Here is an 11,535-nt window from a genome sequence, read left to right as displayed (position 1 = left end):
TGTTATAAATTATCAGTTTACGGTACCAGCAGTAGTGGATAACTCTTTGGGTGTATAGTTTTACAGAATATGGGTGTAAAAGCACTGTTTCTCTTGGGTGTATTTTTGTGAATTCACATTTTACATTTTAAGTGTTTAGGGTTCAGGGTTTTAGTCTCAAAGCATCATAGGGGGATAGATTTCAGGGTGTATATTCAACTTTATTTGGGTTTAAAAAATCGCAGGTTATAGGTGGATATTTAATTTGATATTTTTCTTCATATTTTGGTACCTATAATTCATACATTTTGAATACAGTACAAACAGTTTAACAGCATATACAGTTTGGGTGTATATTTTAAGCAATCTTGGGTGTATATTAAACCCCCCGTTGGGTGTAAAATTTATAATCTGTCTTTAGATCTGCCTTGATGTTTTCCTTCATATTTAACCACCTGTAATACAGCTTTTGAATACAGCACAGACAGTTTAACAGCACATATAGTTTAACTATGGAAAAAAATTTCATTGAATAGAAGTTGTTTATAAATGGCAATTTTTTACAGCATTTGTTCAATTTACAAACTAGCTAGCAGTTGGATTACTCATTTTCTATATCAGTAGAATTTATCTGACAAAACGGACTCAATAATACGGAGGATGGCTTCAACAGTCTTATTGCATTACTCGCTCTAATTGCTTCATCTCTCTCTTTACTCATTTCATTGAATAGTATCCGCGAAGCATACTCCACTCTATAGTGGTCCACCTCATCCTACAATTAAAAAGTATATTCTGTTTAAACAGCAATATTAATTCATTAAAGTAATACAGAGTTATATAGTTCTAAAGACAGTTACCTGTTTCCAATTATCCCATTCATACTTCTCCTTTTTAATGTTTTCCGGCTCAATTAACTCAAGCCACTTCATAACGTAGATAGCGCAGTCATATCTAAAAATGAAGAAAATAAATTACAAATCTCATTTAGGAAAGTTTAATGTTCAGAGTCACAAATTTATACGTTGATTTTTGGCCTGATATTTTGATGTATGATGCTTTAATTTCCTTCTCCTTCTCGCCTTTCTTCAGAGGTTCCCCGCCAACATATGCGCTCATTCTTGAAATTACATATCCCTTAAATACCAAAATAAATCAGTAATACACCCGAATGAAATACACCCAAATGAATGCAAACAATGATTATTTAGAACATACTAAAGATATAAAATACACCCAAATGAATGCACAAAATACAACCAACTGAATAAACAACATACACCCAACTTGATCAACAAAATACACCCAAATGGTTCCACAAAATACACCCAAAGGAGAACACAGAGCCAACTTACAGTGAATTTATTAAGCTGCTTTCTCTGATTGCTTGGAACTTTCTTGTGTAGCGGGTTAAGTATATGAAATCTCCACTTTCTTGTATCAATCACCCATAACCACCAATGGTCCGCGTGGTAAACAGGTGCAAAAATCTGAAGGATTGCCATATTTCAACAGTGTGTTATTTTATTTGGCATATAAGTAAAGAACGGTACTAACAAATTTTACAAATGAAAACTTACATATGGATGCGAAGTTAATTTTTTTGCATCTATGAAGGGAATAAAACTTGGGTAGTCTTCCACCCTGAATTCTTTATTGGTTTTAGGTGATATGAATTCCCTGTTTGGGTGCTTCGAAATGGCCATGTTCTGCAATAATTGTGAGACAACAAATATAATATTGAAAATACACCCAAGTGAATACTATAAATACACCCAAATGAATACACAATTTACAACCAAGTGAACTTAAAAAATACACCCAAATGAATACAGAAAATACACCCAAAATGCGTAGAAGTAACACTTACCACAATATCGGGGGGGAGACAGTATACTTGTTCTTGAAACCTTTTATCATTTGTCTGGTTGAGGATGAGGCACATGGCAGATACAATCTAGAAAGATATGCCGAAATCAATTTATATTAATAAACATTGCAGTAAACTTTGGTGTAAAAACATTAGTGTTATTCTAATATTACCTCAGCTTCTATACAAATTGCTGGCTGAAGTGATGCAATGTGCATTTTTGTCAAAATTTATTTATCTTGGGCCATCAAAGTGCACATGTTTTCGTACTCGTTAGTTCTGCCATCTGCGTATGTCTTCACTCGCGTCCCCCACATGTAGCACTTCGGTTTCATATCATCCGTATTCTCATTTATCCCCGCAGGATTTTCAAACCTCCCAGAACTTTCTCCCCTAGTCTCCGTTTGAATTTGTGGACTTTTACTTTCTTCTTTCGCTGCATTTCTTGCTATTTTTTATACCAAATCGTCTAATTATTCTAGCAAATTTGTAGTTTCTGGAGATTTTGCCCTTTCTGTCTCTTGTGTTGACGCTCCCTCCTGGCTTGAATCAGTCAAGCTAAGGCTGAATGATGGCACTGAATCTATTTTAGGAACATAGGATGCTGTCCATGCCATCATCATCAGGGCAGCAACGTCTTCTGCGGCTGGATGACTGCGTCATCATGTATAACGTATTATAAGAGTAAGAATATACGGATCATAAGCAAAGATTGATTTTAGTCTGATGAACTTACATTTTAGATGGAGCTAGGGAAAGCGTGGGTGTGGTTTCTTAAAGTTGTTGGGGGGGTTCAGGAGTGCTGCACAGTTACACAAAATTAATCATGACGTAAAAAAAACTACTCAGGAACAATATACACCCAAACTGTTACCAAATATACACCCAAACTGTAACCCAATATACACCCAAACTCTAAACAAATATTCACCCAATACTATTTCTTACGTTTCTGTAGTTCTTTCAATCTATAGCAGAGGGGTTGGTTCAAAATCTGACTCAGGTATTTCTTGAAGTTCCGGCACAGTGGTTGTTTGGGACGCCGGCACAAAAACTTGAATCGGGACTCTAAACAAGAAGAAAAATGAAAGGTTAACAATGCCTTTGAAAATAATAAGGTAATAAGGTTGAAATATTCTTGAAAAACTCATATTACAAGCGCATCCGACGGTGTCTGTTCCCTCACAACCATCATATTCGAATCAGCCGGCTCACTGGCTGACTGTTGAACCGGACTCAACCTAAAATACACCCAAAGAAAGTCAAAAAATACACCCGAACAATTCAAAAAGAAGACAGGCTTTGTTTTTTGAGAACTTACATACTTGCAGTTTTTGCTTTTTTTTCTTGAATAAAATAATAAAGGGCTTTTTTTTCTAAAAAAATATATACAGAATTAGAAGTAGAAGGTAATAAAAGAACAAAAGTAACGGTTATTTGAAAGAGAAATTACATGCTCTCTGACGGCTGGTTTACACTACTCTGTTCTATGCGTCCTTGAGAGGAAGGATCATCACTTCCCAAGTTCACAGCCGGTATTCTAAACAGATTTCATGTTATTCAGACAAAATAAGAGACAGGTATAAAATACACCCAAATGAATGCACAAGATATAACCAACTGAATGGACAATATACACCCAACACAACAAACGAAATATCCCAACTTAATAAACAACATACACCCAACTTGATCAACAAAATACACCCAAATGGTTCCACAAAATACACCTAAATCATGATAACAAGATTTTATTAAATAAAGCTTCTTACGTTTCAGAGGAGACATAGCGACCTTCTGTCGATCGCAGGTCAGCTTCGTTCTCCCTGCGAAACAAGAAACAATTATTAGCAAAGAAAACACACCAAAATCTGAAATAGACAGCCCAGCAAGACATACCCCTCTACAGCAAATTTATCAACATTTTCCCTTAGCAATTCATCTAGTTCTTCACTTGATATTTCATATCTTTCACTACATTCATAAAAGAAGATGTTAACAAAAATAATTATGATGATAGACGGTAATATAGCTTACGAGGTACTGTACCCATCAAAGTATTGATCTTCTTCAGGAGATGAATCCTCTACAACAACTTTTTTCTTTTTTGATTGTGTTTTGGGTGGAAAAAAAAGTATGAATCAGAAATAAAAAATTAATTTTATCATAGAATATTTATCCAAAGAAGTGCTTACTTTTTTGGTGTTGTTTTTGTCTTTTTCTTTTTCTTTTCCTTCTCCACCGGTATTGATTCTTCGCTTCTATAAGTTAATAAGAGACACTTCAGTTAATACACGAAATCTTTATAATCAAGCCAAAAGAAAGGAGTAATAATTTCAGAACATTACTCATCACTTGATTCAGATTCAGATTCTGAATCAAAATTTGACTCCTCTTGACTCTTCTTTCTTTTTCTGGAGTCTAATCTGGAAGGCAAACAATCATTATTTAGAACATACTAAAGATATAAAATACACCCAAATGAATGCACAAGATACACCCAACTGAATGGACAATATACACCCAACGCAGCAAAAGAAACACACCCAACTTAATAAACTACATAGACCCAACTTGATCTACAAAATACACCCAAATGGTTCCACCAAATACACCTAACTCTAAAAAGAAATTATACCCAAGTATGGTACTTACTTTTTCCCCTTTTTGCTGGGGTGTTTCCTTGGTGAATCCTCTGAGTCTTCTTGAGTCTCAGACTCAGAGGTAGAACTGTCACTGTCAGTAGTTGTTTCTGTCTCCGAAGACGATGTTGAACTCGCCTTCCTTTTTTGTTTTTTTGATTTCTTGTTTTTTTCCTTTTTTTCTATTTTTTTCATTTTTTCTGTTGTCTCCGCCATCTTTACAATCCCTAGAAACATTAGATATTTTAGTTAGCAGCATTCAGGTAAATAAAATACACCCAACATATTATGTTTACTTACCAAAATTTTCTCTGTTTCTGCACTCATTCTTTCCACCAACTGCTCCTTACTCCAGTTGGCAATCCAGGGTTTTGGTGGTCTTTCAGCCCTCTTCTTACCTTTGTTTTTTGAAAGATGAAAGTAAATTATCATCAGGGCAAAGAGGCGGCCATCAATTGCCTTCTTCTTTTTTTCCTTGTAGTCTGTGATGCCCTTGACGATGAAGGTCAAAACATGCCCCGCCCAGTTTCGCTCCGTGATGCCGTCCATCTCAAAAATTGGGGCCAGGTGCACAGGCGAGATTTTGTTTATCGTCGTTGGCAAAAGGAACGCCATCTGTATATAGAGGATGAAAATCCTCTTGAACATTAGGCGTTCCTCTTCGTTACCAACGCCGATATCCATCATCTCATCGATAAGACTTTTGAGGGTCTTACCCTGGAATCTTCTAAATATTATTTTGTCATTCTCAAAAAGTTTCTTATACTCGACTTTTTGAGGAAATAGATCTCCTACAAAAAGGAAAACAACAAAGTATCAAAGTTGGTTCAAATACACCCAAGCATCAACTTAATATACACCTATAATTTTTAGCTAGTTACCTGTTGCATTGATGCCAAGCGCATGACCTATCTTTCTTGGTGTTATTTTGAAAGAACCATATCCTGTTTCCAGTCTGTTCTCCCCAAGTTTGAAATTATTTGCCAGCTCCCTTAACAGTTGGTGATGCACCCTTAGTGGTGGGATGTGCATCAACCCACCGAATCTGAGATCCCTCACAATCGCTTTCTTCTCCTCAGTCATGTTTCTGAATTTATCACTTAGGAGATGTGTGGAACACTTAAGGTCTTTTGTTTGGTTTCTTGCTGCCATTTTCTCTGAAATGAAAAATACACCCAAAGATATCAGTAAGATACACCCATATATATGAGTCAGATACACCCATTAATAACAGTAAGATACATCCATATATGAGTCAGATACACCCAAAGATATCAGTAAGATACACCCATATATATGAGTCAGATACACCCATATATATGAGTTAGATACACCCATTGATAACAGTGAGATACACCCATAGATATGATTCAGATACATCCATATATATCAGTCAGGTATCACTCAAACATGCTTCAATATACAAGGTGAAGCAACATTACAAGGTCAAGCAATATACACCCCCCAATCTACGAAATATATCCCCAAAAATCAGTTACCAAAAGATCTAGAACAACAAGAATAAGAGTAAAACTTAGAACAACAACGTAGAAGAACAGTGTAACAAAGAAGCAAGAATAACAGTAAACCCTAGAACAACAACGTAGAAGAAAAGTAGAACCTAGTTCGTAATCTGGAAAATATACAGGAATCGTAATGTAACGTACCTTGAGTATTGTTGCTTTGTTTTTTCTGGAGATTCTTGATGGAGAGTTTGATGGTGTGTTGATGGAGGTTTCGAAGGTTAGCGACGAGTTGTATATTTTGATTTTCGAATTTTGCTCGAAAATGGAAGGGTTGCGTTTTCTTCGAATTGCTTTGAGAAGTGGAAGAAGTGGAAGAGTCTGCCATTACTCGAAACGTACGTAACCGTTTGAATGGGAGCGCGTGAATGTTACGCTCCATTCAATCCCTCTTCATTTGTTATTCACATAAATTTTACATGAAAATGTTTAAAAATATAAACACTTTTACAATTAAATAAATAACATAAACACATCTAAATTAAGTATTGATACATCTAAATTACATTAATATTATGGTTTCAGATCAAATAGAATAGAATAAAAAAGAAAATCAATACAAATACATAAAAAAAATTACAAAGACATCCAACATACATTATGTATAGATTAAAAAGATGGAACCTTATATTAAGCAGAAAAAAAAAGAGATGAGAGACCAAGAACTTTAATAACACAGGAAATTTAAAGGAGGTAACAAATCTCAAATAAAATAAAATAATGCAAACAATTATAAATTAAAAGATGAAACCTTTTATTAAATAGAAAAAAAATAGGAGATCAAGAATTCTAATAACATAGAGAATTTAAATGAGGTAACAAATTTTAAATTAAATAGAGTAATGCAAAAGAAAATTATCAATACAAACACATTTAAAATTATGCATGATAGAATCTTTTACAAAATCAAAAAAAATAAAGGAATGAAAAATAAAAAAACTCTACTAATTTAGAAAGAAAAAGTTTAGAGAGCTAACTACAACATAAGCTAATTCAAACTAATCCCTTTTATTTCTAGTTTTAAAATTTAAAAAATTAAGATATTGAATTTTTTTTATAACAGATTTATTTTTTAACTAATTGGCTCTAATTGACTACACTCCTAGTTGATTTTCTAGCGGAATTAATTCAGAAAATGTGAAAGAAATGACGCTTTGCGAAACAGGAAGTGGAAAAGAGGAAGAATCGTGCTAATGAGAAACTAATGCGGCGAAGATGAGAATCGCGACGGAGGAGTGTGCGCTGCAAAGGAGGAGTGTGCGCGAAGAGGAGGATGACGAGGAAAGACGCTGCAAAGATCTTACGGGACTAAAATTTATTTTGGGATATTTAAGAGTTTGTTTTAGGATGTATTAGTGTTTAGGAAGTTTAAAATTGATTTAAAAATTTAAAATTAAATTTTTAGATTTTAGTTTTACCTAAATTATTTTTTAAATTTATATTTTAAATTAAAAATATCTTGGGTGCATCATACATGATAATGGAGAGATTGAACAGGATGTAAATCATAGGATCTAAGTAGGTTGGTCAAAATGGCAGAGTGCATCTGGTTTTATATGCAACAAAAAAGTGCCTTTAAAACTTAAAAGGTAAATTCTATCGCACCGCTATAAGACTGGCTATGCTTTATGGTACGGTGTGTTGGGCGGCCAAAGGGGAGCACGAACACAAGTTGAGTGTGGCAGAGATGAAAATGTTGAGATGGATGAGTGGTCATACGCGATTGGATAAAATAAGGAACGAAGATATAAGGGAGAAAGTTGGAGTAGCACCTATTGTGGAAAAGATGGTTGAATCTCATTTCAGGTGGTTGAATCTCATTTCAGGTGGTTTGGACATGTGAGAAGAAGACCGATAGAACACTCAGTCAGGAGGGTGGATGAGATAGAAGATGGACAAGGGGCGAAAGGCAGAGGAAGACCTAAGAAGACCATCCATGAGGTGATCAAAACGAGATCTACATGTAAACGGTCTATCTATAGACATATACATGATATAGCACAATGACATTGTTTGATTCATGTAGCCGACCCCACCTAGTGGGACAGGACTTTGTTGTTTTTGTTGTATATTTTAAATTAAAAATATTAAATTTGTTTAGATGTATTTATTTTATTTTTTAAAAATTAATGTAATAAAAAACTGGTTAACGGAATAGTTGAAAGGGTACCAAGTTGAGTTTATTTTTTTTTCTACCATTTTTTAAGCTTACAATGAGTCAATGAGATTTTACTAAAATTAAGATTCATACATAAATCGCCAATCCTATAATTTATTAATTTACTCATTCAACATTTTAAATATTTGCTATTTGGATTTTGGAGCGAGTTTGTAGGCAATCTGAGGATTTGTATTTTGACAATTCACACCTCCTGGTGGTCTCAAAAGACATCATGCCAATGAAGGACAATCTGGTCAATATATATTGCAACGGCTATTAACATAAACAAAGAGAACTAGCCGTTGCCGCCAATCCGCCACCACCATAACCCAAACACCGCAAAAACCCTAATTCGCATTTCTTCCCCTATTTAAAGATTTCACTTCAATTTTCCTCACCATAATCATTATCATCTCTCCCTCTTTATCCAATCTCTCCGGCGTTCTAAATCTGCTGTGCTTTGACTTCCGCTAATTTCTGATCTTTTCGCTAATAATAATCATCACTTCATTGTTGTTATTAAATTCTGTGATTTTGTGATTTGTTATTAGATTTTGTGAATTCTTTCATCTATTCCATTTTCCGCTTTCTGTTTTTCCCTTTTTTAACTAACAATGGATGCAGGATCCTTGAGTTCTTCTACCACAAAGACACAGTCTCTGAGTTCTAACACAACAACCATGAAAACACATTGTCGCTCCCCTCTCCGGGAGCAGTTTATTCAGAGAAAGAATTCCAAAGAAAATGTAAGAAAATGATTCCAAAAAATCACTCCATTTGCAATTCACTTGTGATACATTGTTTTCAGAAATGAGAATTTATCTGTGTAGAGCAAGTATTTGATCCCCTTTCATTTTTGTTTGTTTTGCCTGCAGTTGGACAGGTTCATTCCGAATCGATCGGCCATGGATTTCGATTATGCTCACTACATGTTAACAGAGGGGGCAAAAGGTAAGGAAAATCCAGTTGTAAGTTCCCCCTCTAGAGACGCCTACAGGAAGCAGCTTGCAGAATCCTTGAACATGAACCGGACCCGAATTCTCGCTTTCAAGAACAAGCCACCTGCACCAGTTGACTTGATTCCTCATGAGAGTTGCTCTACTCTTCACCAAGATAAACCGGCAAAGACCCGAAGATACATTCCACAGGTTCACTACTATGATCTTCCTTTGATTATTTGTTGTCTGATTGTATGTGCTGATTTGATTTGATTTGATTTGCTGGATATGTCAGACTTCAGAGAGGACATTGGATGCTCCGGATCTTGTGGATGATTACTACCTCAATTTGCTGGATTGGGGAAGCGCCAATGTTCTTGCAATAGCACTTGGAACCACAGTGTACTTGTGGGATGCAACAAACGGTTCTACTTCAGAGCTTGTTACAGTTGATGATGAAAATGGACCTATCACATCTGTTAGCTGGGCACCGGATGGACGACACATCGCAGTTGGCTTGAACAACTCTGAAGTACAGCTATGGGATTCGGCTTCAAATAAGCAGGTTGGTTTGGTTTATCTATAACCAAGAAATGAATTGAATTTGGTTTATCACTTAATCCTTAGTTTGCTGAAGTTGGTTCTGTTTTGATTCTGCAGTTGAGGACTCTGAGAGGTGGACATAGGCAGAGAGTTGGATCATTGGCATGGAACAATCACATACTCACAACTGGAGGAATGGATGGAAGAATCATCAACAATGATGTTAGGGTCAGATCACACATTGTTGAAACCTACAGAGGGCATGAGCAAGAGGTTTGTGGGTTAAAATGGTCAGCTTCAGGTCAACAATTAGCAAGTGGAGGCAATGATAATCTACTTTACATATGGGACAGAGCCATGGCATCTTCGAATTCGGCGACACAGTGGGTTCACCGGCTCAACGATCACACATCGGCGGTTAAAGCCCTTGCTTGGTGCCCTTTCCAAGGGAACTTGCTAGCTTCTGGTGGAGGCAGTGGTGACAGAAGCATTAAGTTTTGGAATACACACACTGGTGCATGCTTGAACTCAGTTGACACTGGGTCTCAGGTATGCTCCCTTTTGTGGAGCAAGAATGAGAGGGAGTTACTAAGTGGTCATGGTTTTTCACAGAATCAGCTAACACTTTGGAAGTACCCTTCAATGGCAAAGATGGCAGAGCTGACTGGACATACATCAAGAGTTCTGTTCATGGCTCAGAGCCCTGATGGTTGCACAGTTGCATCAGCAGCAGCCGATGAGACATTGAGATTTTGGAATGTATTTGGAGCTCCAGAAGTCACAAAACCTGCACCTAAAACCAGACCTGAGCCATTTTCCAATGTGACTCGCATTCGATGAGCAACTTGGATTATATATACATCCATGTATACATACATACAATGTATGTAAATTTGTAATTTGTAACATATTGTATTTCAGTGGCAGTGAAATAAAAACGCAACTTTATGCCCGTGGATGTAGTCACGCACACTAGTGACGAACCACGTATATCGCCTTTCTTGTCCATTTTCTTTTTTGAATGTTCATTCCAAACGAGAAGCTAGCCCCCATTCATATCTCGAATATATCAACAACCATATCAATAAATAAAACTTAGCAAAGAAGGAAATTGTGATTCTGTAGGTAAATTTTGACCTTTAGCCACAAAATTTTTCTCTCTTTTTTTTTTCCTTCTTCCGAAGTTCTACTTTAACAATGTTGCAAATTAAGTAATTTGGCCAATAATGAACATGAATTAGAAAAGGTTCGGTAAAACAAAAATGAAAAAAACACAAAAAATGAAAGGGAGAATTAATTCAGCATGCCAAGGTCTACTCTTCTTCAGACAACTAAAAGCGAAAACGTTTGTTAATTTCTTAACAAAAAGCATTTAATTTTAAAACTCTTCTTCAGACATTAATTCAGCATGCCAAGGTACTGAACTGTGTGGTTGTGCCGTGGCTATGGCACCCTGGTTAGTGTACCACAAGAGAACGTACGAGGAGTGCTAGGGCCAGCACTTTTGTTAAATTATGGCCCGCACTTAACTATCAAAAAAAAATTGAATGATTCTATATCATTAAATGTAATCTCACACCATTAAAAACATCATTGATGGCTAATTAATGACTAAAAACCACAAAATCTGCTGGCTCCCTAGACTTTCTCTAACAGAAGAAATTGCACGAGTAATAATCATTGTGTGTGCTCTTCTTATGTACATTATTTAAGATAGCACCAATCACCAAAAGGAGGATTGCAACAACGAGTGTCACCCTGTTCAAACACATATTTTAACCACATTAAATAACTGACTAACATGAGTATTTAACGAAACTAAAAATGTTAGATGATAATACTGTTTTCTTACTTTTTGCATTATATTTGAACCAACATT

The 11,535-nt window shown here is 35.8% G+C and overlaps 1 protein-coding gene across 1 annotated transcript; it reads left to right on the top strand.

Moving 5' to 3' along the window:
• The first annotated feature begins 8,628 nt into the window (after nucleotides 1-8,628).
• Nucleotides 8,629-10,675, top strand: LOC130982293 (cell division cycle 20.2, cofactor of APC complex-like). The gene is made up of 4 exons (XM_057906245.1): nucleotides 8,629-8,921; nucleotides 9,051-9,323; nucleotides 9,409-9,678; nucleotides 9,774-10,675. Exons 1-4 carry the CDS (start codon nucleotides 8,790-8,792, stop codon nucleotides 10,494-10,496), a joined length of 1,398 nt encoding a protein of 465 aa, XP_057762228.1. The 5' UTR covers nucleotides 8,629-8,789; the 3' UTR covers nucleotides 10,497-10,675.
• The last annotated feature ends 860 nt before the right edge of the window (nucleotides 10,676-11,535 follow it).

Source organism: Arachis stenosperma, chromosome 5 (genome assembly GCF_014773155.1).
Source record: "Arachis stenosperma cultivar V10309 chromosome 5, arast.V10309.gnm1.PFL2, whole genome shotgun sequence".
Taxonomy (NCBI): Eukaryota; Viridiplantae; Streptophyta; class Magnoliopsida; order Fabales; family Fabaceae; genus Arachis; species Arachis stenosperma.
The sequence above is the reverse complement of the archived record's forward strand: the minus strand, read 5'-3'. Positions and strand labels throughout refer to the sequence as shown.